The sequence below is a fragment of the Microtus ochrogaster genome, chromosome 7, assembly GCF_000317375.1.
Source record: "Microtus ochrogaster isolate Prairie Vole_2 chromosome 7, MicOch1.0, whole genome shotgun sequence".
Lineage (NCBI taxonomy): Eukaryota > Metazoa > Chordata > Mammalia > Rodentia > Cricetidae > Microtus > Microtus ochrogaster.
Window position 1 is genome coordinate 20507985 of NC_022014.1, and position 26594 is coordinate 20534578.

A 26594-nucleotide genomic window follows, 5' to 3' on the forward strand; every position below is an offset into this window, starting at 1 on the left:
ACTAGCTCTGTAGACCAGGCTGGTCTCAAACTCACAGAGATCCACCTGCCTCTGCCTCCCGAGTGCTAGGATTAAAGGCGTGCGCCACCACCGCCTGGCCTCATAGTTCTATTTTACCAACCACAAGCTCGACCAACTTCTTCGTAAGAGTAAACTGTTACACAAGGCACAATAGTAGCTTTGACCCTATGTAAGTGTTTACAGTGTGGGCTCACCTGAGAGTAACTTTACCACAACAGGGTGACTAGTAGAACAAGTCAGGCTAGGAAGAACAGTATGAAACCCTTGCTATCCATTTTTAAACTAGTATTTATTGGACTGGGTTGCTAAAGATGCTAAAAATCATCAAAGTACTGTTTGGCAACCATCATAATAACAATTGACTTAGGTAAAAATCGTCAATGGATGCCTACAAATGTGATGAGGACTAGATTTACCTGGGAGATGCCTCATTGCAGTGACTAACGTTATTACCAATAGTGACACCACGTGCCTCCTAATATGACACCTCCTGAAGGTACTTCTTTGTCAGCAGTACATAATCTGACTCTAATGGGAAAACACCAGAGAAAAACAAATTGAGGGACGATCTATGAAGTGACTGACCTGTATTCAAAAACTGGTAGCAATACAAGGGCATAAGTAACTGTTGGATCCTAACAGACTCAAATACAAGTTTGATCCCAAATTTTTCTTCCTTTTTATTTTATTGCCATTTTAATCTTGTACTAGATATTGTTCTATACTGAAAAGGGGAAATGACTTTCAGTTAATAGTCTGACTGTAACTTACATTTGCTTTCTCCTCCCTTACTCTCTGATTTTATATGGATTTTAAGTGGTGGTATAGATTTTGCTTTTTATTTCTTGTGCAACAATCTATAATATCAATCATTGGATTAATTTAGCTACATTTTAAGCTGTTGGAAACTCAGGCTAGAGATGTAGATTTAGTGGGAGAGCTCTGCCTGGCGTGCACAGAGCCCTGGATTTGAGCTCGAGGACTGAAAGGCAAAAACAAAAACAGCTTTTGTGTAGTGCACACCAGCCATCCTTGCACTTAGGGGGCTGAGGCGGGAGGATCACTGCCAGCCTGGCCTACATCGGGAGATGCTGTTTTTTTTTTTTTTAAAAAGTAAAGTAAAATGTGATAATTCTTATTTTACCAAAATATGAGCGTGTATCTCTTAAGTCTCATGAACACTTAGTAGGGCCACTAAAATGAAGGAGTTAAATGTGAGTCTTAGACAGACAGGTAGATAATGGGATGCTTCATTTGCAGGAAGGCAGGCTTGGATGGTCATTTGATTTTTGTGCAAACAGGATAAGGGAATTGAGTGATTGTAGTTAATTGAATGAGTAATTAATTAGATAAATTAATTAATCAGATAACTGTACCCAAGATTATGATTGGCTGTTAGTCCCATAAATGGTTTCTGGTGCTGTAGTAGCTGCTGAGAGCAACTTGCAATCCTGTTCTAAGATTTAATTAGTAACTTGAATAGAGGCCCTTCATGGCACATGGGTCTCAGTTTTAGGTGACCCAAACCTAAAGCACAGGGTGATAAGAGCAAGAACTGAAAATGATCAGCAGGGTCCTAACTCAGGTGGACAGCGGCCAGAAAGAAGCAACATCTTATGGGTCTTTGGCTGCCAAAGAGCCAGCTAATGATTTAAAGTATTTGGTTTAGTGTATGGATTGAGTCGTCAGGAGCATGGTTATACAGGTGGTTAGAAGGCTGTGAGGTGAAAGGGAATGCTAGTTGTTAAAGAAGCTGTAACCATAGGACAGCCATGCTACAAGAATGTTGAAGCAAAGAAGGTCACCATTCAGGGCTCCCCCACCCATCACTCCAGCTTCTGAAGAGGGAGCATTACTGTGTAATTACAGATGTCCATCTGTTTGAGAAACCAAATTATATAAGTTGTATTTGACTATCTCTTCAGTCTTAAAAATGGTTCTGAAAATAAAATATAATGAGATTTTATTTTATCATGTTGTCCTATGCTGTTGCTTCCCCCAGTCTTCAAAATAGCGTTCCCACTAATATTCCCACCTCAGTTGGATTAAGTGATCTTTAAGAATATTCATAGAAATGTAAATGAGAGAGGGCATGGGAGGAGGGAGAGAGAATATATGAGCTCTTTGAGACAGGTTTTTCCTTAAACTCACCATCCTCCTGTCTCAGCATCGTATTAAATTCTGGAATTGCAAACTAGTGCCACCATATTTGGCTTCAGATAAGGTTTCCCTTCAAAATACGGCAGCTGAGCGGGGTGGTTAGACATTCTCTTTGTATGTGTGCTCTTGTCATCTTTTGCACGGAAGCCTTTTAGCATTATTATGTGGACTTGATAACAAGTGTTTTAAGATACAAAATATTTGTCATTATCTCTGAAACATTGGAGAATGAGGTTTAGAATTGATTTCTCTTTTTCCCTCCCTTTCCCCCTCCCCCCCAAATATTGCTTCTTTAGGTCAGTAACAGATCCAAGAGATGGAAAGAGAGTAGCACTCAAAAAGATGCCCAACGTCTTCCAGAATCTGGTCTCTTGCAAAAGAGTCTTCCGGGAATTGAAGATGTTGTGTTTTTTTAAACATGATAATGTAAGTGCAATTGGTGTTTGGGGGAAACTATTTACTAGACTTGGTTCGCTGACTCAGTTGAGAACAACAGTGAGTTCAGAGGGAATACAATTCAGTTGTAGTTTTATGTCGAACTCAGAGCAGAAAATATAGTGTGGTACTTTGAAATACCTGTTGGCAGGCTTCATTCCACATGAACTTGCTGAAAAGGTCACAACAGAGGAGTCTTATGTCTCCACTGTTGGTGAGTGGTTCAAAGCTTCACAGTGTCTTAGAATCACTTCAGAGTCCATTTTTGCAAAATTTGACTTGGAGGTTTGAAAATGCTACTGCACAGCTCTGACTTACACAAGGCCTGACCCCAAGTTAGAAACACCACGCACATTTGTTTCCAGGCTAGCTTGGAATTACAGTGTAAATCTATTTGCTGTTTTTGTTTTTTGAGACAGGGTCTATGTAGCTCTGGCTGTCCTGGAACTGTTTATATAGGACCAGTCTGGCCTCGAACTCAGAGATCCGCCTGCCTCTGCCTCCCAAGTGCTGGGATTAAAGGCGTGCGGCACCACACCTGGCTTGGGTTGTCTTTTTGATTCAAAGAATTTAAGCTACTAAATAAGTTTAAAATTCCTCCACAAAGGAACATATTTGTTGGGAAAATAGATTAGAAAAAAATAACATAGCCAAGACTGAAACAAATTAAACTTTTTCTGTGATTGAACCATGGACAAATTTAAGTGGGTTCTAGATCAATTAACTGACAAACTAATATTAAGTGAAGCAAAGCAAATGTTGGTATTTAGTTGAGGAATAATTCCAATATTCAGCACAAAACTAAAGCATGTATTTATACGGGTAATTTAAGTTCAGGAATCATTGGCTCTTGATTTTAAATGTTTTGTTTTTATCTTTTAACGTTTAGGTTAGAATGTAGGAAAAACAGTTTCTGCTATAAAGACAGGATAGTCCTGAAGGTAAGATAGATAGTTTGCTTCCGGCTGTTTAGAGATGCAAAGACTCATTGCACTTTAAGAAACCACATCTCCTCAACTAATCCTGAGTTAGGCATCAGATTCATGTTAAGTTTACTTGGAGTTTCTTAGCACTGAACTGTTTTGTTTTCATGTGAAAAGAGCTGCCTCATTCTTCACATAGTACTTAACTATTTTTATTGTTGTAATTAAAACCTATCAAAAAATATTCCTTGTGAGTCTGTGCTTGACTGCACAGAAACCTTAGTAATTTTGGCCTAAGTTCCAGTCTCACTTCTTAAGAAAGAAGTGTGCTAAAATGTATTTGCTTGAACTAAGACTATAAGACTTATTATATGGCTCACTGGAAGCTGCTTGGCTTGACATGTCTTGATTTATTGATTATCCTTCATGAACTCCCTCCCTCTCTCCCTTCTTTCTTTCAAGACAGAGCCTTACTCTATCACATAGGCTGGCCTCAAACTCATGGCAGTCCTTCTGCCTCATCCTCTAAGGGTTAGAATTATAGCTGTGAGCCACCATACTTTACTAAAATCACTTTTTTTTTCTGAGACAGGGTTTCTCTGTATAACAGCCTTGGCTCTCCTGGAACTCACTGTGTAGACCAGACTGGCCTCGAACTCATAGAGATCTGCCTGCGTCGGCATCCCAAGTGCCAGAGTTAAAGGCGTGCGCCACTATTGCTTGGCAAAAATCACATTTTATTAAATTTTCCAAAAAGTATTACTGGGCTGGATAGGCATATGCAAGGCCCTGAATCTAATTCCCAGCCCTGGGGAAATGCTTCTTGTAACCCACTCAAACTGCCTAGCACTGGCGTCTGTTTAAGTTTCAAAATGCCATTCAAGTTGCTGGTTTATACCTTTATAAATCAAGGTCCCTAGATTTTGGAAGTGTAAGCTAGAATGATGTCTCATGCTTGCTTAGTTCCTCATTTCTTGAATTCACCCCAGTACCACCCAACATCAGAGCACAGACCTGCTGTCCAATGCCCCTTTCCAGTGAAAGGATCTGATAAACTCTTCTTTCAGAGGAGAACTTTTAAAAAGGCAGTGGTATCACAAACTGCTGTTTAGCTTTGCTCACAACTCATTCCTATAAAGTAATTCAGTTCTTAAGGCAGTGCCAGAGTAAGTAGTGCAAGAAAGGAAACAATTCAGAAAATCGCCCCAGTTTAGACACACAGCCAGTTCTAATGGGGTTTGTAAGAGGCACCCTAAGATAACAGCTGGGTTTGAACTGTAGTTCTGATAATTTGCTAATGATGTATCTTTAGTTTGTGCAAGGTTTGAGCTTTCTTGTTTGCAAAATGAGCATGATAAAAACAGAAATAGTTGTCTTGAGTGTTATAGGAACTCAATTTTTTTCATGATATGGACAGGTATATACAAACACTTCTTCGATCTCCCAAGCTCTGTCAGAAAAGTACCTGTGACATCCATAGGAATATTTGACGTGAGTCACTAGTAGGATGTGAAGATGGTGTGGCAACACTGTTTTATACATAACCAGTTTCTTCTTTGTTTCAGGTCTGTCTCAGCACCAATGTGCTTGATATATGTAGACTGCCAATCTTAAGAGGCAACCGATATTTGATGTAGCTAAGCCACAATTGGTCCTGTGGGGAAAGTGCAGTAACAGGTCAGATTGAGGATGCAAAGAGCTGGGCGTGGTGGCACCTGCCTTTAAATACTCTGAAGGCAGAGGCAGGTAGGATCTTTGTTGAGCTCAAGGCCAGCCTGGTCTAACACAGAGTTCCACACCAGCCCACACCAGCCAAGGCTGTGTAGTGAGGCTTGTCTCAAACAAAAACAATTTTGAAACACTGTCATTTTTGAAGGGGATAAATCCAGCTGTTTAATGCTTACTGTTATGTATAGAAAAGTGTGCTATATGCTTACGTACACTAATTTATTTACTTCATAAAAATCTTACAAAGTAGGACTCGTTAATCCCACTTTACAAAGAAACCAACAACTTATCTCCCACAATCTTGGTCACAGTTAAAGATCTGGCTCCAAACATGAATGAGCTACTAATTCACATAGCAACTTGGATAAATCTTACAGGCATATGTGTATAAAAGAAACTGTGTAGACCAGCAAACAGTACGCCTCAGCCAAGAGAGATACCTGCTGTCAAACTGGACAACCTGAGTCACCCCAGGACCCACGTGGTGGGAGAAGAGGATTGATTCCCACAAGTTGTCCACCCCAACACTTGCCACGACACACATTCACCCCTCCACATACACACAGAAGAAATGAATGAAAGTATAATTTGGGGGGATTTTTTTTGTTTTTTGAGACAGGGTCTCTGTAGCCCTGACTGCCCTTGAACTCACTCTGTAAATCCCACTAGGCTTAACTCACACCCATCTACCTCTAATTCCTCTACTTCTGAGTGCGCCACCATGCCCAGCTTGAAAGGGTGGCTTAAAAAAAAAAAAGAAAGACAGAAAACAAGAACATCTTAAAAGCTGTACATAAGAGAGTGTGTGTAATTTTGATTCAATTTATGTAAGGTTTAAGAATTATAGTGTCAGAAGTTAGGGTTGTTTCTAAAAGGGAGGAAAGGCACTTTCTAAGATGTTGAAATACTTAATTTCTTGTAACTTTTACATGACTGTATATGCATAAAATTTATCAAATTATGTTCTTAGAATTTGTCACTTTGTTACAAACATGTAGCAATGATATAGTTCCTCTACCTTAAGAGAATGCCAGTCGTAGAACTTCATGGGTGTGCTTGTGTTTTATTCTTGTCTTTGCATCCTTGGCAGAGTAGAAACTCTTGTTTGTTTGGTGAATGATTACTTAGGTTTCTGTCACCTCCACCACCACCTAAGAGGAGCTTGTGCGTGCTGGTCAAGTGCTCGACCACTGAGCTAAATGGCTAAAGTTCTTGTCTTTAGACTTAAGATCATTCCTCATAGTGGTTTTACGGATAAAAAGACAACTGGGACTTAGTTACATGGTCACCATGTGAACCCTGCCATGGATTTTCTAAGTCATCTTTTCACCAGTTCTTCAGAGAATGAGGAGTGCGCACTTCTCGTCATGACCATCGTTTTTAAAAAGTAGATAAAATCTGGTGGGGTTTCTTTTGATTTGGGGTTTTGTTTTGTTTGTTTTGTTTTGTTTTATGCTGGATCTCATTATGTAGCTCTGGCCGGCCTGAAGCAAGTAGACCGGCTAGGCCTTGAACTCAGATCTTCCTGTTTCTTCCCGAGTCTCACCACACTTGGCTACATTTTACTCCTTTGGTTTTTTTTTTTTTTCTTGTGGGTGATGGGGATACTTGGCTTCCTTCCAAGGCACCTTTATAAGTGCCTTTCTGTTTATATCAAAAGGCTAATTTTTCTTCCATTTCCCCAAGTGATGGTGGAGTCGAGAAATTCCTGGCTGTTTGGCTGGGAGAGTTGCACAGCTCAGTGTTTGCCATCTCTAGCATCCTGTATCACTTGCTCATCCACATTGCTTTTGAGGTCCTAGGCCCTTTCTGCTGGTCTGAGTACTGCTTTTGTTTGTGGAAACACTATGCTATGCACTGCTAGTAAACATTTAGATTAAAGCAAAACAACAGGCATAAAAACTTCCAGGCAGAATTAAACCAGTCAGCAGCGAAATGGGGTGGGGCAAATGTCTGACAGTGTTTGTGGCTTTTCTATGGGAGCCTCATCCAGCACGGAATAAGAAAGCCTCATTCTTCTTAAAATAGGGTTGTCACTTCCCACTAGATAACCTCTAATTAGCACAGATAGATTTGAAGTGTAAAGTAGCTGTGCCTAATAGACACTGTCACTCTTTGCGTCTGTTTTCTCCCAAGCCGAGTACGTCTTGCTCAGGTGCAGAGGTGAGAGTCTGGAAGATACCTAGTGACATGCTGCTTTCCAATCACTCCCGAGCTTCAGACATTTCTGTTAGTTTTTCTGATGTGACACAAGTAGGAAAGTTATACAGATTTGCTATACTGTCTGACTAAAGATTTTAAAGTATATAAAAGTGAGGTAATTGTTTTATATGATAAAAATTTTCTTTGAAGAAACTGGAAAACATTTTCTGTTTATCAAAATTCTAAGTATAAACATTTTAATTTAAAAAGAAATCCTTATAGAATCATCCAGACTATTTAAAAACCTCTATGTTCAACTGGTTTTAACTTGAGGGAAGGCTCTTTCATTAAAGAAAGGTTTAACTGAAAACAAATTTTTGAAATGGGGTCTCACTGTGCAGCCCTGGCTGACCTTGAGTTCCTTGTATAAACAGGCTGGCCTCAGACTCGAAGAGAGACAGCTGCTTCTCCCTCCCAAGTGCTGGGATGAAAGGCTTGTACCACCTACCTGACAACACATCTTAATTTAGAATTTTAAAGTGGGGCTGCAGAAATGGCTCAGTAGTTAAGAGCTGCTGTTTCAAAAGGCCGGTATTCAATTCCCAGCACCCACAAGGCAGCTCACAACTGTCTGTAACTCCAGTTCCAAGGATCTGACACCCTCACACAGATATACATGCAGGCAGAACACCAATGCACATAAAATAAAAATAAATCATTAAAAACTATAAATAAAAATTTAAAGTGAAGAACATGTGATTAAAAAAAAAAAAGAGCAACATGGGCTGGAGAAATGACACAATAGTTAAGAGCACTGGCTCTTCTTCCAGAGGGCCCGGGGTCAATTGCCACCAACCATATGGTAACTCATAACTGCTTGTAACATCCATCCAGGGGTTCTGATACCCTCATAAGGCAAACATGCAGGTATAAACACCAATTTACATTGAATAAAAATAAGTAGTTTTTTTTTAAAAAAGAAGAACAACCATTAAAGTAAACACGTTTTCTTGCACAGTTAAATTACAAAAGGAAAGAAAAGGGGTAGAAGAGAAATCTTTGTATTGAAATTTAAAAATGATAATAAATCATAATTTATATGTTTTTACTAATAAGCAGTTCATTTCAGTAGCCAGTTGTTACTTGTCATTAGTTAACAGCATTTACTTGCATTTGTGTCAAACTTTGTTTTCTTTTTCATTCTTTAAAGTTGACTTTGTGTTTTATTTTGTTTTTTTCCCTTTTCTCAGGTACTCTCTGCCCTTGACATACTCCAACCTCCACACATTGACTATTTTGAAGAGATGTATCCTAACCAGGGAATGAAAGAGAAGGGGACATTTAAAATTATCATTGTTTATTGCTTAACCTGTTTTACCACCTTTTGGTGGTTCATGTCATAAATTACATTGTCTCATCCTTGCAGAAGTGGTTGAGTACCTACCTGAAAACCAGGTAATTTTAAATCCTAAGTATGTAGAGGAGCTCACTGTTACCAAGAGGTCCTGTGTGGTAGCAGATGGATGTCTGGACAGATCTTGTATTTATTCTCCATGTGGTTTTGTCAGCTATGTGATTACTATCCCACTTGGCAGGCAACCAAAGAGGCAGCCATATTGTATAGAAACCCTATGGAATGAGTGCCTTTGTTTTCATAACCGACAGCTGTCTGTCAACAGGATAATATTGTGCTTGCTTTTAACACTCAGGGTGTGGTGAAGTTAAATGTGTTCCATTAAACAAAATGACAGTAGCGGTGGTAGTGGTGGTGGTAACTATTACTATCTAGACGCCAAGCACAATAAGTTCTTTACACATATTTATTCCTTTAACAAACTGTTGTGTGAGGTACTGTATTTATTTTCATTTTACAGATGAGCAAATTGAGGCACAAAAGGTAAGAAGCTTGGTGGAGATCACAGAGCTAGAAAATATTGGGATCAATGTTTAATTCAGTCTGGCTTGAAAGTATCATGTTCTCAATTCCTGCCTATGTGAATCTCTTCCGTTTCCACTAATGCTGCCTATAGATTGCTTGTTAGGTATCCAGAGTAATAACGAACAGTAAAGTAATGCATGTAAGAGCTGTTGAGACTGCATGAGAAAAAGTGAAATATAGATAAGGCTGTCTGATAGTCGTAGGCTGGGTGTCACCAGTTTCCATTTGAAGGAACCCAGTGAAGCACCACGTTAAAGATGGGAGCTGGGTGAAGTCCCGAGTGTATGGTCTGTTGGTACAAGGGTTTTTATGGATACTTCAGTTATTCAGAATGAAAGCCAATTGTCTGTTTCTTTTCTAATTCAGCACTGAAATGAAAATATTTACTGGTAGCAATAGCTGGTAATCCCATCCTAGACAACTGTAACCAGGAAGTGCTCCTAAAGAGTAAGAGAGCAGCTCAGTGGGCTAGGGAATGAGGAAACTTAGAAGGTGATTGTGGAGGCAATGAGCCACACAGCTAGAGTGCTTCAATCTGATAAACCAAACTTTTAAGTGCTGTCATCCTTGGCAACATTTTAATCCATGAATCATTTATGAAATTGATCCTTTGTTGCAATTCAACATGGTGCACTTGAGGTGGCTCAGCAATATACATTCCAAAGAAAGGACTTCTGGCTTTTGTCCCTTGTCCAGCTCCTAGTTGATAAGAGAGACTTTGCATGCCTAATACTTTTGGGCCAAGCCAGATCATCTTGAGTGCATAAAACTGGTCCAGTTTGGCAGCACATATCCATAATCCCAGACTCAGGAGGCTGAGACAGGATCTTGAGTTTAACGTCAGCCTGGATCACATCGTGAATTCAAAGCCATCTTAAGACCATATCTTGGATGGATGGATGGATGGATGGATGGATGGATGGATGGATGGATCAGGGGAAGGGAGGAGAAAGAAAAATTACCTAAGTGTCTGAAAGAACAAGTGTTGGAAAAGTACTTTCTACTCAGTTTGCTACTCGGGCAGAAGCATTAATTACTGCATTTCATAGGCTTCGTGAAGTTGCTTGGAGAAAAGAAAGGTGCCATGGGAGTGAGCAGCACTTCTCTCGTCCCGCAGAAGTGCCCTCTTAGGCTTGCCCAGGAGCTACCTTCTTTAACCTTTAAGTTGGTATTCTCAGTCTGAAGTAGTATTCCTACCTCTTTGGGAATGAAGTTGTTGAAAACAAACCTTTCTATCAAGAGAAATGTTCTTTTAGATACATATTTTACTATATTACAGTTATATTATCAGAGGTTCCCAAGATTAACCTCAGGATTGTTAGACTTTCTGGAAGAACTCAGAGGACTCAGAAAAGCTGTTATTCTCGTGATTATAGTTTATTATAGCAAAAGACTATAGATTACAATCAGCAAAGGAGAAGGCTCATCAGGTGGGTGTGGGGTTCCAATTGTGCTCTTTCAGTAGAACAGGTGTCCCAGCTTTGATGTATAACAACGCGGGAAAGTCATGCCAACCAGGAATTGTGGGTCATGCCTAGTATGGAACCACCCATGTACCCAACTTTCATCTTCCGCCGATTCTCCCTCCCCTGCTAGAGGCCCAAAGAATACAACACAACACAAAGCCCTGGGCATACAAAAACAGGTGCTCAACAGGAATCGTATTGTAAGCATAAACTTAATGTGCCATAGCCAAAACCCCCAAGAATACAGTGATATCAGTATCAGGCAGATATTCTAGTGGCTCAAAGGTGATTTCCCAGCCTGAAGACTTTGGAATATGTAGGGTTTGACTAAATGTGGATGACTGAATTTGTCTTTGCTGTCCATAAATTATCTGTGGAGAAAGAATGTTTTCATTTAAAAGAAAACAAATGAGTATGAGCACACTAAATAGCACATTTAAAGGTTCGAGTGAAGTGAAAGTAGCACATTTCAATTGACTTCATTGAACATTGTCTAATTCTAATAACCATGTTGTCTACATTATAGTTGAGTCACAGATTGTTTATATTAAGGATTAATTTTGTGTTCTAAGGTTTGTTGGTCCTTTAAAAAGGATGAAGATGGCTTAGCAGGGTAAGGGCACTGTCTTCAAGCCTGACCATCTGAATTTGATCCCTGGGATCCACATGTTAGAAAGAAAAACCAGCGTCTGACCTCCACACATGCATGTCTCTCATACATACTCACAGACACACAATAAACACGTAAATGTAATGGCATGGAATCTCTATCAGGGAGGGATTTTTGGTCACTTATTATCAACCACCATTTCATTGTTCCTGAGAAAATCTTGATTCATCATGATTTCATATATTTCCAAAAGAAAAATTAGGAGAGTTAGGTTTTAAAATCATGGGTGGCATAGCTATCTTAGTAGTGCTAGTAGTCATTTTCAATCAATTTTATTAATTAGTACATGTTTATGATTCATCAAGTAAAGGACCTTTGTCATAAATACTCAGGGAGTCTTAAAGTTTTCTTAAACATTTACTCTATTTATTCTGCTTCATCATATCACTTTGTAGCTTTCTTTTAAAAGTGACTAATTGCTCTTAAAGTAAGGGAAAGAAATCTTTTAACTCTAAACCTCAGTATTCTTATATTTCCTGTCTTATAATTCTTGCTTATATATAGAATCATGAAAAGAAAAAAGGCAATTAATCTCTGTGTGGTGTTATTTGTAAAACCTGTATGCTTTAACCATGAGGAGGGCCATACCTGTGGCTGCCGGAGGAGGCGTGGTTAGCTTAGACAGCAGGAGAGCAGCTGGCAGGTGAGAATGAAGGAGACGCCTTGGTTCCATGTGTGCTCTGTCATTCTGAAGCTTTCAGTGTCCTAAAAGGAACTGTCTGCTTCTGTTTTCCTGTGATGCAGATGAAAAAACGTCTTTAGTTTCTCTTCACACAGATATATTAAAGATTATATATTAAAAACACAGCTGTATTAAAGATTAATAGAGGCTCAAGTTACCATATGAATTGGATATATTATTTGCCTGTGTCAGAGCCCCCTCTATGGTATCTCAGAAATATGCACACATATTATACATATGGTTTTAGATAGTGGGTCGTTTTTCTCTTTTGGAGTGTTGCTATGTCTTTGTGAGTTTTAGAGTAGATAATATTTTGGCTTTTAAATACAACTGGCCGTCTTCTGGTTGTGCGTTCCATAGCTAGAATTCAACCATCCTTAGATGGAAATATTCATGAGAAAACTTCATCTGTAACAAGTGTGCACAAATTCCTTATCATTTTTTCCTAAACAGTATGACAGATATTTACACAATGTACATGTTACATTAGGTATAAATCAACCTGAAATGTCCTAAAGTAATGAGAGGAGCTGGCAATATAGACCAGTGCTTAGAACATTTGTCCAGTGTGCACAGGGACCTGGGTTCAGCATCCCTGCACAGGAGGATCTATGTAGATGATACGCACCATGTATTTGAGGGATTTTAGTATCTGATGTAGGGCATAGAAACAAGCTCACAAAGATGCTGCGGGGAGCACATTGTATATAGTCATGGCATAGTGCTGTTAGACACTGTTTCTGAAGCCTACTTGAGACTTGTTTTAGACAAGTTCTAAATATATTTATTCTTACACATACTGGACTTGTTTGTTGGATATTTAGTTGAAGAGATCAGTTTTTAGAGTCAGTCTGTCTCTTTGTTTCGACTCTCTCCCCCACCGCCCTCACCTCTTGTGTGTGCTCACACATATATTGCCTAAATTGTGAGGGGAAAGAAGTAATCTCCTGTTGTACCTGTTGTACATACATTTACCACATAGTTACACTTTGTCTAAGGTAAGGAAAATTTTATGTAATTCACTTTTAATACACAAATATTTTTAAACCAGAAGGTGGGACTGGAGAGATGGTTCAGCTGTTAGGAGCACTTACTGATCTTTCAGAGGGCCTGAGTTAAGATCCAGTATGTATATTGAGTGTACCCACAACTACTTGTGTCTCCAGGGAGATCCTACCCTTCTCACCTCAGATACACATACCGACATGTAATTAAAAATAATAAAAGTAAACCTTTAAAACCAAAAGATGATTTGAGACCTAATTGAAATCTGGCCCTGGTAGCAAATTCTTGTAATCCTAGCACCTGGGAGGGGAAAGGTAGAGGATCGAGAGTTTAAAGCCAGCCTTTGTTACATGAGACTGTCTAAAATCTCCCACTATTTTCCCCAAAGCCCTAGTTGAATAGTTAATATTGTTCTAGAAAATCTGAGTTTTATGACCATTTTAATGTGATCAGATATACAGAATCAATATATAGCTTTGTACGGTTAATTATCTTTATCCCCAGAGAGACTGAATAATTAAAAAATTATTATATTGGTGCCTTATAGGAATTTTGCTTATATTTTTAAATAGTATGATTCTGAAGTTATCCAAGCAACTAAAAATTAGTCAGTATATAAATTATAATTGTCTCCATACCTCCCTGTAGAAGGCAGCAGATTCAGCCCAAGTCAAGTGCAGAAGTAGCAGGAAGTCCCACCCACCAAGACCTATTACACCTTCCAGTATTATTTTATTTTACATTTATAAATTGTGTTAGAGTAGGGTGTGAGTACGTTCATGTCATAGTGCACACGTGGAGCTTAAGAACAACTTGCAGCCATCAGTTCAATCACGTGGATGTCAGGCTTGGTCGCAAGCACCTTTACCAACACAACTGCCTTGCCAGCTCCAGATTGTTGTTGTTGTGTCTTGTTTTGTTTTGTTGGGTTTTTGTTGTTGTTTTTGTTTTTTGAGACAGATTTTCTCTGTACCTTTGGAGCCGATCCTGGAACTCACTGTATAGACAAGGCTGGCCCCAAACTCACAGAGATCCTCGTACATCTGCCTCCCAAGTGCTGGGAGTAAAGGATGGCCCGCCGCTGCCCAGCCAGTCCCAGTTTTTAACAGGAAAGTATCAACATGGGTATATTATTTGACTTTCTTAAAGATAATATATTTTTCTAAACTAGCTTTGAATAGATTACATTTTTGTTTTGTTCTCTAAGTTTCTGCTAGGAAAACTAACTGTATAAAAACAGTTTGCAGCTTAGTTACATTTGGCTGCTGAAGTTAAACTCAGAAACAGTTCTGTTTGACTGAGAGACAATATCTTCTTCCGTCAGGATTCTGCACTCTGTGCAGTGCACATAAACAGGCCCGACACAGTACCAGATGACTGCTGGATTAGAAATAAATACTATTTGTTTTGAGAAAGGCTTATTTCTAGCTTGAGATGCTGTCTTAGTGTCTTGTGGTAAAGTGCCTATGATGCAGGTCTACTGTGCTAGACGTAGTTACTCCTTCACTTGGTGGGATGAGAAGTCTAATGGACCACACGTCCTCGTCTGTTGCCAGTTTGGGATTTTACCTTCATCCCCTGGTCTAGTTATCAGTGTTAGTTATTTCACTCTCAGAAGTACCCCTCTTTGGATGCTAGATTTGCTTGGTTTGCTTTGCTGGATGTTGTCTGTTTTGAGACATGATTTACCGTGCCTAGGCTGGGCTTGAATTCAAAATCCTGCTGAGGCCTCCTGAGTGCTGGGAGTTACAGGTGTGTGCCACTATGACCTGCTTTTGGACAGTCGGCTTGGGTATTACAGGAGTGTTTCATGATAGTAGTTCCAGCCCATTAAAACCTCTGATGCTGGAAGACAGCCCTTTAGCCTTTGGAAGAGCTAGGCGCCAGTGCAGAGAGAACCAGCAAATGAAGTATATGTGTAATCTCACTCTTCTACACAGCAGCAATACGGCACAAAGCAGAAACTCGCCCTGAGAGTTTTAAAGAGACATATTAAAAATTTCTTGTTGATATCTTCCATGAGCATAATCATTATTAACCTTATTTGTAGGAATTTGTCCTTTTTCAGGACTGTGTTCCTGTCACTCAGAATAGTACCTGACATAGTATGTACAAAATCAGCATTTTAAAGTGGTAAAGTCAAAAGTCTCTGCACTACAAATTTTATAATCTAGTGTACATTCAGTCATATAGATAATGATTAGAATACAGATCTGAAAGTATTGTGATGATTTAAAAACAGAGACGTCCCTGTAGTCCCTGCTCCTAGGAGGCAGAGGAACGAGAACCAAGGGTTCAGTGATAGCCCGAGCTACATGATGTCTCCAGAAACACACAGGTATAGTGAAGACACTGGAGATCTGATTTTCACTGTTCCCATTTTAATTTTACAAGCCGGGTTACTTGGAAGAAAAGCATTTGATGATTTAAAGCAGAAGCTTTCACTTACATAGTGTCACCAAGCATAACCTTTTACTGCTGATGCATAGGACAGAGGTCGAGGCAATGCCGAGAAGAATATATCAGAGCGAACAAGTAGCCAGATTCCCAGTCAGTGATCATTTTTTCTGTGTCTGGTCGGCCTTGTTTATTCATTCAGCCAAACAACTGTTATTTGTGTGACTTTAAACTAACTTCTGTGAATATAAACTTTATAAATTAAAGACATTTAATATGTCCTAAATACGTTACCCCTCTCTTCATTTTAAGATAAAGGAACTTGGGTCTAGAGAGATGGCTCAGTAGTTAAGTTCACTGGCTGTTCTTGCAGAGGACCCAGGTTTGATCTCCAGCATCCACATGACAGCTCAACTGTCTGCTAACTTCAGTTCCAGGGGATCCAGCCCCTTCTGGCTTCCCTGGGTGGGCACCATGCACACATGTGGTAAACAGACATACATGCAGGCAAAAAAAAAAAAAGGTAAATTTTTAGTTAAAAAGGAAGAAATAAAATAACCAATGATTGTGTAGAATATGCCAAAGGAATACAGACAAGTGATGTTAGACTTTAAAGGTGGAGGTGGAGGTACTGTTGCATCTAACAGGAAAAGTAAATGTGTTTGTGTTGAGGGAAAGACATTTTAGATCTTCATCAAAGGATAGTAAGAGTTTGGACAAGTCGCATTGAAGAGGGTGGGTGTTCCAGTTGTAGTAGCAGAAGCAAGCTTTAATGAATGCTCAGTCTTTGGCTAGAGATTAGCATGCAGTTTCCTAATAAATTAGACTGGAGTAAATGCTCTCAAGTTCAGAATGACATTTTAAGCTAAATTATCTGGACACAGAAGTAGATTTCTCAGACCTGTTGCCTGCTTAGACTAATTTGAGCTCTTGTTGGCTTTTGGAGAATGGGTTCATATTTGTTAGCTGTGGTCTGGACATAGGTTGAATGTTTTCCAGGATATTAGCCTCCTTGAAATAAGGGCTCACACAGGTATGCAAAAAGGTATGGTAACTTTACTTGGAGCATGACAATAGTACAGATTAGAGAGATACACTGTGAAGACTGACAGCAGGACACATAAGTAGAATTCTTAAGAGCCACAGTCAATGACCCCTTCTCAAGGTGTCTGTAAGGAGAGTGTGGTTACTAAGAGGTGTAGTTTGGGTGATCTCTCTGTTGATTCCTAGATTAGGTACACAGTCTATTATATTCTGCATGCATTCAAAACCAGCTCAGGCCACATCAGCCTTCCCATTCTTCATACCTAGATATATTTGAGTAGAAGTTGTCTAAACTTGATTGTTGTTAGGGTGGACATACACTATTGTTGTTCAGAGAGGTGTATACTTAGCCCAATTCAGGCGATCTAAGGGTCTGATGTTACTGGGTATATTGTTTGGGGGTGGCTTATGAGCATAGTATACACAGATAAAGGAGTTCAGATTAGAAGAGGGAGGAGGCACGTGCATGACCAAACCCAAATGGGGTCCCAGGTTACTAAACTATTCCCTATGTTTGCCTTCCTCACACTTATTGTATTGGTTTAAAAAAAATTACATATTTTGCGGCTTGTGGACTGATAATGTTCATCTTTTACTCTGGGTATATTAAGAGATCATTGAAGATTTGATTTTTGTAAATGAAAATTATGGGGCAATAAAATGTTCTCAGTGTAGAGGCTTATTTAAAAAAAACAACAACCCTGTTTTAGGTGCTTATATTTTGAGACATCTATGTAGCTCAGGCTAACTTCAGATATGCTGTGTAGCTGAGGATGGCCATGAGCTTCTAGTCCTGCTGCCTCCACCTCTCGGTTGCTGGGATACAGGTATATCCTCCCACTTTGTAGTGCTGGGATTAAACCTAAGGTTTCATGTAAGCTAAATGAACATTCTGCCTAGCTACATCTACAGCTCTTAAAATTGTTACATTCGTTTAAAACAAAACAGAACAAAACAATTCCAGTCTTTGTGGCTTCTATGGCTTCTGTTGATTAGTTGTTTGAATTTTTTTTTTTTTTTTAAATCAGGGTCTCAACTGCTGAAGTTGTCCTGGAGCTTATTCTGTAACCAGGCTGGCCTCAACCCGGGGTTTGTTGGCTCTGGATTTGTGCACATGTGTATGTTTTTGGTGGTCACTGCTGGTGATCATCAGGTTCTACCATCCACATTTGACAGACGCAGAGCTTGTTGTCTTCCCAGTGCACTTTGTAAAGCCTAGGATTTGAAATAACACCCTTTTCTATGGGACGCTCTTGGGTTTTGTTTGTTTTTGTATTTTAGGCAGGGTCTTTTGTATCCCAGGCTAGCCTCAAAATCCTGATCCTCTGCCTCCACCTCCCAAACAATGAGATACAGGTATGCACTACCGCATCCAGTTTTATGCAATGCTAGAGACTAAATCCAGGGCTTTGTGCGAGCTAAGCAAGCACTTTATCAATTGGGCAGACATATCCCCAGCCCTCTTGTCTTATTATGTGTAGAGTTTTAGTGACAAAGACTCAGCCAACAGCTTTCCTGGACAGTTGTCAGCTAGAACGACAGCTTTCTGTCTTGTTCACTGTTTTTCTGTTGATACAGTAGGTTTTTAGTCAGTTTTGTAAAAGTTTTTTGGGGATGTGTGTGTGTGTCTGTCTGCTTGTTTTGTCTGTCTACATGAGGTCAGAGATGTCTCATCCCTCTGGAGCTAGAGTTACAGGCAGTAATGAGTCACCTGCTGTGGGTGCTGGGAACAGAATTTGGGTTCAGTGCAAGAGCAGTCTGTGTTCCTAGAGCCATCTCTCCAGCCCCCATGATTTTTAAGTCAGTTTTAAGTTGATATTGAGATAGTTCTAATTTTTGACATTCTGTACAATAAATTAGTTTGCTTTAGGGGGGAAGGAATTTGTCTTTGCCTGGGAAAGTTATGCCATTCAAATAGTTGAACAGAATGACCTTTTATCCCATTGATTTCTGTAGAGAAGCACGGGTATGCTTCAGGAAAGGTCAGTGGTTCTAAGTGAAGCACACACAGATTTCTCTCTACTTTTTGTTGCAGGGATGATGATGAGATTTAGGGCTGACCATTTGTTAAAAGAGAACATAACTTGCTTACTCTGGCATGTTGCTGTTTTTCTTTTCTTCAGAAAGCATTATTTGAAATTGACACTGTCCACAAACCAGAATCTCTTTGTCCATGTATTTAATGCTTTCGTTTTCATTTCAGATGAAATCTAGGTTGAAATTTCCTTCTCTGGGCTTGATTTGAAAAGGATAGAGAAATTAAAGGAAGAAAATTCATTAAGTCTTAGGTATTTATGGTTGGAATGTTCTTTCAACCAGGAATGGCAGGAGTTTAGAATTCATATCTGAAATGGATTAGAGTATGTTTTAACTCTCATTCATGTATAAGAGAAACTGGCTGGAGGGTTTAATAAACTATAGTATACAAATCGAGAATTTACTGTGTCCTTTGGGAAAGTCACTTGTCTGCCATATTTGTTCCAGCATGTATCACATCAGGATAAAGACGTTTTAAAGGTGCTTGAGCCAAGCCTGACAACTTCAGTTTGGTCCCCAGGTCTCCCCCATAGTGGGAATGAGAGAACTGACTCCCCAGGGTTGCCCTGTGACCTCTGTAGGCAAGCTGTGGTCTGTGCTTGCACACACAGACTCACACTCTGATTCTTGATCAATCCAGAAAATGAAGACAGGTTCAATCGTAGCACCTGGGAGCCAGAGTAGGCAGATCTGTATGAGTTTGAGGCCAATTTGGTCTGCATTGTGAGTTCCAGGCCAGCCAGGGCTGCATGATCAGACCTTGGCGCACCAGAATAATGATAATAATAATAATAATAATGAGAAAGACTATTTTTTAGAGGCAGAATTTCAATATGTATCACAGACTAGCCTTAGATTTAGAGGTCTTCCTGCCTCAGCCTCCTCTGTTCTGGGAGTAGACATGTGACTACTGCACCTAGTTTAAGATGAAGATTCTTTTAAAAGAAAGAAATAATAATTATAGAACTCTCCTAGTGTGGCACCTACTTAATATTTAATACTACAAGGTTTCTTTTGTATATCCTGCTTAAAGTTGGTTGCTATCAGTATAAACTGGAACTAGACTGATGTTTCTATTACTCAGAATCAGTTTAAACAAAAGAAAAGCACTGCTGGGCAGTGGTAGCACACACCTTTAATCTCCCCGGACCGGACTGGCCTACAGAGCCAGTTCCAGAATAGCCAGCCCGAACTAGCCTGTCTTGGAAAACAAACAAACAAACAAACAAAAATCAGTAATAAATAAATAAAAATTGTGATTAAGGTTAGTTTTAGCTTTTCAGAGATTTCTGTTCATATTCGTTCTACAGGAAATAGTTCGATACGATGAGTTCTCGGTTTTCCTAATCCATTAGAGGCACTGATTTTCTGTGAAAGTATATAGCATTAGTAGTTCCTTGCATATAGAGAACATCGTGTTCTTCCGTTGAATAGGAAAGCTAGCCTGCTCTACATTTGAATTCTAGATAGCTTTTTTTTTCCTTTGAGACAGGGTTTCTCTGTAGCTTTGGAGTTTGTCCTGGAATTAGCTCTTGTAGACCAGGCTGGCCTCAAACTCACAGAGATCCACCTGCCTCTGCCTCCTGAGTGCTGGGATTAAAGGCAAGTGCCATCTTGCCCATCTAGGTAATTTTTATGTGACTGTATCACAACTTTTCTATTGTGCTCAACTTGAACTGCTTCAGTGATTAGCCCAATGCGTGCTTGGCCATATTTTATTTGGACATACTTGCATAACCTTGTAGTGTAGAGGAAGAGTTTCTAATAGTTTATGGACTCGAATACTTATCATTCTGTGTGTTGTTTCTTTTGGTTTTGTTTAATTGTTTTAATTCTCTATGTGTGTTGGTACATGTGGAAGCCAGGAGTCAACATCAGCTGGATTCCTCAGTTGCTCTCCACCTAGTTTTTCTGTTCTGTTTGAGACAGGGTTCCTCTATGTAACAGCCCTGTTGTTTTGAAGCTTCCTTTGTGGACCAGGTTGGCCTCAGACTCACAGAGATCCTCCTGCCTCTACCTTTGGAAAAGGCGTGTGTGTGTGTGTGTGTGTGTGTGTGTGTGTGTGTGTGTGTGTGTGTGTGTGTAAAATAAGACAATTATTCTGTGTTCATTTCAAAATCCTTGCTAGGCAATGGTGGCACACACACGCCTTTCATCCCAGCACTTGGGAGGCAAAGGCAGAAACACCTTTGTAAATTTGAAGCCAACCTCGTCTACAGAATGAGTTCCCAGGACAGCCAGAGCTGTTATACACAGAGAAACCCTGTCTTGAAAGGCCAAAAAGAAAAGAAAAAGGAAAAATCCTTGTGATTAATTTAGACTTTGCTCACCTGAGGTCAAAGAAGAGAAATCTGTTGTGCCCGAAGCTGTGCCATTCTGAAGCTGACTCCTAGGTTTGAATATCAGCTTTACCTCTTACTGCTTATGTGATCTCAGGGCATGCTTCCTGATCTCCCTGTGCCTCAGTTTCCTCATTAATAAAATTTAAATAATAGTGGTACCTGCCTCAGAGTTATTTTGAAGATTAAGATGAGATGGATGGGCAGGAGAGCATTTGGAACGGTGTGCGGCAGCGAGTGCTGGAAGAGTAGTCAGGGAAGGTCACACAGGAGTAGACCTCATTGAGACCTCAAGGTAGCAAGGTGTGTTCATCCACAGGTCTGATGCCTTAACATAAGCGGGTGGACTCAAATATATTTATATTCTGATCATATTTACTGTCTACTCCTCCCAGCTCCCCACCACCACCACCAGATTCCATTTACTTAAAGAAAACTGACTTCCTCTCTCCAAGAAATAAATCATCAACTGTAAAGAGCCTCTCCATTATACAGGCAAGCTGACTGGCTTGATCTCATTCGGGTCTGTGCAGGCGACTGCTGGGAGTTGATGGTGCCCAGATGGACTTTTGCAAAAGTCTAGAAATAAACCTACTCTGCATGTGGTGGGGAAAGTTTTAAGTCTTTTCTTTTTGTAATTTTTTAAGTTTATTTTTATTATTTTTATTTCTGTGTATGAGTCTGGTTCATGCCCAGAATAGGCCATTGATCCCCTGATTGCTCTTGATCTCTGAGCTATCTTTCCAGTCCCTGAGTTTTATTTTTTTTTATTATGTGTATAAGTGTGTATGGGGCATGTATTTTCGTGTAGGTGCAGATGCCCATGGAGGCTGGAGTGAGAGTTATGGGTGGCTGTAAGCTGCCCAGTTCTTCTGTAAGAGCAGGAAGCACTGAGTCATCTTTCCAGTCCCTGGAAGAGATTTTTTTTAATGACTTATTTTTATATTTTGTGCATTGATGTTTTGCCTGCATGTATCCCTGACGCGAGGGTGTTGGGTCCCCTGGAGTTACAGACAGTTGTGAACTTTCATGTTGTTCTGGGGATTAAACCGGAGTTCTCTAGAAGTGCAGCCAGTGCTTTTAACCACTGAGCCATCTCTCTAGCCATATAATAATAGACTTTTGTAAAAGTAAGATTATTTTTTAATTTTTTTTATTTTTACCTGGACTGGGGAGACGTCTCAGCGTTAAGAGCACTTGCTGCTCTTCTAGGCTATCCGGGTTTGATTCTGTAATGCCAGTCCCAGGGGATCCAGCACCCCTTTTGGTGTCTGCGGGCACCTAACATTCATGAGCATGGATATACATTCAAGCAAAACACCCACACACATAAAAATAAGCATTTCTTTAAAATAAAGTTTTAGAGGTGTTAGCTCTTAATTTGGAGATCTGTGTTCTTTAACCTTGGTTCAGCTCAGCTCAGCAGCACTCCTAAACCTGCAAACCTCTGTCCAGACCAACTCCGCAATAGCTCTCTCTCTCTTCCTCTCCATTACCTTTACCAAACCTTTCTTACATGTAGGAATTATGGCATAAATTGCTCCATCAGCCTGAAACCTCAAGAGCCTCCTCCCTGTAGCAGTTTTGCCGTCTCCTTTAGGGCTTTCCTGTCCACGGGAAGATCACCCAGGCCTTAGTTCGTTATGGAATCCTAGGGTTGTGTTAAAAAGAGCCTGTTTAAAAATTCTCACTCAGATTTTTCCCTTCTCTCCTTTTAAGAGAGCCACTACAGCTGCAACAACTTTTTCACACCAGCTCTTTGAAGCACTTCTGTTCCTGATGAGATTGGGGGGCAGTGGGAGGAGGCCTCCACTCTAGTCTTTTCACCTCTCTATTAAAATATAAATATATCTAAAACTCGCCAGCTGGCACAAAGGAAATGCCATCAAGTTCTCAACTTCAGAGGATCAGATCTACAAAGGCACACCTAATTTGAGCCTCTGAAAAGCCTGAGAACCCTATTATCATCCCCAAACTGCTTAGCCTTCTGCTTAACCTTTGATTGTGAGCTGCCTGCCGAACTTAATTCAGGTGTGAGGGTTTAAGGACACTCGTGGGACTGTATTTATTTGATCTCTTCTGTCATTTCCCACTGTTGTTACTCCACTTCTATTTTTTTAGGATGCATGTGTTATGTGGGGACCTGGAGGTTTCAGAAGCCACTATAAATATATCAGACTCACCTTAATTGGAGGATGTGGGGAATCAGTGGGGCGCTTAGCTACTTCACAGACCAGCTGTGTCTCCTGCTATCAACTCTACTCGAGAGCAGTACCTCAGGAAACTTAATAGACCTAACACTAGCACAAGTCTGCATTTTATCAGCGTGCTCTTTATTTCTATGCTACTGGTTCTATGCTTTTGCTCTATGCATGTTGTTAAATATTAATACCCCTGGATCACATAATTGGCTGTAGGTTTAATGTTACATGTCTAATTAGAGCTCTTTTCCTCTTACTGGTGCTCACTTAGAGGAGGCAGGAAAACCAGATGGTAGAAAATAGGATTAGGTTGTACTGGGCCTGGGGTGAAAGCTACTGAGGAGGCTGAGTTAGAAACTGCAAGGCCTGCCTAGACTACAAAGTAAGTTCAAGGCCAGCTGTTTTTACTACTTTTATCCATTTATGAGGAAGGATTGCTCATGTGGAGGCTGAAGAACACTTGCAGAAATTGGTCAATCTAGCCTGGCGGCAGCTGCCTTCACCCCACCACACCACTTTGGATGTGCGTGCTGCTCGGTTGCAAGATGCTAACCACTGTGAGCCCATGGCTGCAGGACTCTTTTCCAGTGCCAGGAACCCACACAGGAAGTTCCCTCAGTTCTCAGAGACTGACTCTTGGAATGAAACCAACTATATATAGACCTACTTCTTAAAGTGACACGTCCTGTAGAAAACTTTGTTCTGACTCAAGAACTTTTTGGCCATATGTGACTGAACTCTAAAGAAAACGTATTTTCCAGTCAGAAAATTTCACATAAGACTGCATTAGTGCGTGAACAGTGGGAGCTGGAAAAATGAGCCATCCCAGTAGTTAAGAGCATCAGCTGCTTTTCCAGAGGACCCGGGTTCAATTCCCACCACCTACATGTGTAACTCCACATGGCTCACGGCCATGTGTGACTCCAGTCCCAGGAGATCTGACACCCTCTTCTGGCTTCCATGGGCACCAAGCTTGCGTGTGATACAAGTGTGAGCAAAACACCCATACACATAAAATTAAACAAAAACAACAAAAAAAAGTACTATAAGGCCAGAAAGTTAAAAAAGATAACTAAGTGAAGAGCCAGGAGTGGGCACATGTATAATCTCAGCACTTGGAAGGCTAAGACAAAGAGGCTAGCCTGGACTACAGAGTCTTACCTCTCTTACTTAAGAGTGAGTAGTTTTTCTTCTCTTTCGGCAGTGATGCTCTTTTGAGATCACACTGGCTTAGAAGAACTTTGTTGAATGGTTCTGTTTCCTTTTTTACCTGCCATGTTCAGTTTGCCGGGAGTCTTCCCCTACTTCACCCCCACACACACCTGGTAGGAGAGACAGACTGCTGGGAGGATGAGAGCACAGTTGGACATTTGTATTTCAATCAGCCCTGAGTTCCCGCTGCCCTGCCCAGCTTGCTAACCTTGAGAAGGTTAGTGTTCTTCTGGAGGAGAACGAAGCCTGCACTCTTCCTCCCAGAGTGAATGAATAATGCAGAGCGCCCGGCACAGCTCCTGGCACTGGTGTTTATAATAAACTCCTCATCCTTCTCCTTGGAACGATGATGGGGGTGACTGCAACCCCATTCCTAGCCCCTTTGTGCCAGACTCCCATGTGATTCTAAACCTCCATGTCTGAATCCTGGCAAGAACAGCGTTGTGCCGATTTTATCTGCAAAAAAATGTGAAAAGTTACGTAACATACCTAATGTCACCGAGCTGGTAAATGGCAGTCAAGACTGTAACCCTGATCATTGGGGCTCTACATCACACCACCTTCCCACTGGCTAAATCTGTTAAGCCTCTCATTTTCAAAGATCAGTTTGCAGGCCTTTTTCCTTCTAAAGTGTAATTATTTTTGCTTTTAGCTTGTCGTGTGGTTTTATATTTCTGGGGTTTGCTTCATCTTTTAGCAGACAGGGTATAGTTGAGGACAAGGGTGGAGTCTAGCACCAGAGGTCTGCTTCAAGCTAGGTGTGACCTTTGATTCATCATTTACCCTTCCCTTCTAAACCTTTCGCTTCCTTGCGTGGTGATTTTGGTAACAGGACTGACTTCTTGGAGTTAGTGGACAAGACAAAGCAAAATAACAAAATGTCAAGCATTTAGCAACTGTTTTTCCTTTTCAGTCAAACAACTGTGTCCGTGTACAGAAAAACTCCAGCTTCCTTGTCCTTATGCATCTTTTTTTTTTTTTTTTTTTTTTTTTTTTTTTGGTTTTTCGAGACAGGGTTTCTCTGTGGTTTTGGAGCCTGTCCTGGAACTAGCTCTGTAGACCAGGCTGGTCTCGAACTCACAGAGATCCGCCTGCCTCTGCCTCCCGAGTGCTGGGATTATAGGCGTGCGCCACCATCGCCCGGCTTGTGCATCATTTTGTATACCAGTGTCGGTCTCTCTCCAGTCCCGCGACTGTTTGCCTTGCATTCGTGTGTCTTTTTTCTCTGTCCCGTCATTGAGCCAGCATGCTCTCTACACCCACTTGGTACCCAGTCAGTATTTATTGATGTTAATGATGATGGTTAAACAAAGATGCTCTTGGCATCAGTCCTGCAGCCTCTGAGACTGCTTGAGTAATCATGACTTCCTAAAAACAGAAACGTTCAATCATCATACTCTAATCGAAGGTCAGAATTTAATGTCAGCGTTTGTTTCGGTGGTGATTGTGCCGCTTTTTATCTGCAGCATTATCTCGACAGTTAGGGCACTTGGGATTTCTGGCATGAAGCTGATTATTCCTGCGTTCTTAAATTACTTCCTGAAGGAGATGTAGCATCCTAGAGGTAAATGTGTTAAATAAATATTGATCATAGTTCAAATTTGTTTTAATTGGAGCATGAGGTCAGGGAAGGCTCAACATTGAGGTGTTTGTTGTTAGAGAGCCCTCTTTTTTCTCTTCCCTTCTGTCCTGCCTCATTTGCTTGATCCCGAGAAGGCTTCTTAACCCTGCCCTGTTCCTCTAATTCTGTCCTAAGCCACCTTTGTGGGAATCTGGACAGTGTTCACTCGGAGCTCAGCCCCTGACACATGAGTGTGTACTAGCTAAAATGTCCTGTCATCAGGGTTGAGTTTCTAACTCAGTTTATAGCTGATTTGTTTGCATGAACTTTTTAAGGTTTCCCTTTGTGTCTGTGTAGGAGTACATGCACACGGTGCTGTTGCCTGTGGAGGTCCAAAGACTTGGGCAGCAGAGTCCCTACAGTTGGAATTACAGGTGGTTGAGAGCTGCTCAATTTGGGTTCCAGAAAAAAGAATTCAGCCCATTTACAAGAGTAATACATGCGCCTAACCACTGAGCCATCACTCCAGCCCCATAATTTTCTTTCTTTTTTTTTTTTTTTTTTTGGTTTTCTCTGTGGCTTTGGAGCCTGTCCTGGAACTAGCTCTGTAGACCAGGCTGGTCTCGAACCAG

At 40.5% G+C, this 26594-nt stretch overlaps 1 protein-coding gene across 1 annotated transcript in view; it reads left to right on the forward strand.

Moving 5' to 3' along the window:
• Nlk (nemo like kinase) overlaps positions 1–26594 on the forward strand; it is a 132563-nt gene that overhangs the window by 74608 nt on the left and 31361 nt on the right. Inside the window, exons 2-3 of the mRNA XM_026780349.1 lie at positions 2478–2607; positions 8660–8715. Of these exons, the coding sequence (XP_026636150.1) occupies positions 2478–2607; positions 8660–8715 (186 nt within the window). The remainder of the gene's footprint in view (positions 1–2477; positions 2608–8659; positions 8716–26594) is intronic.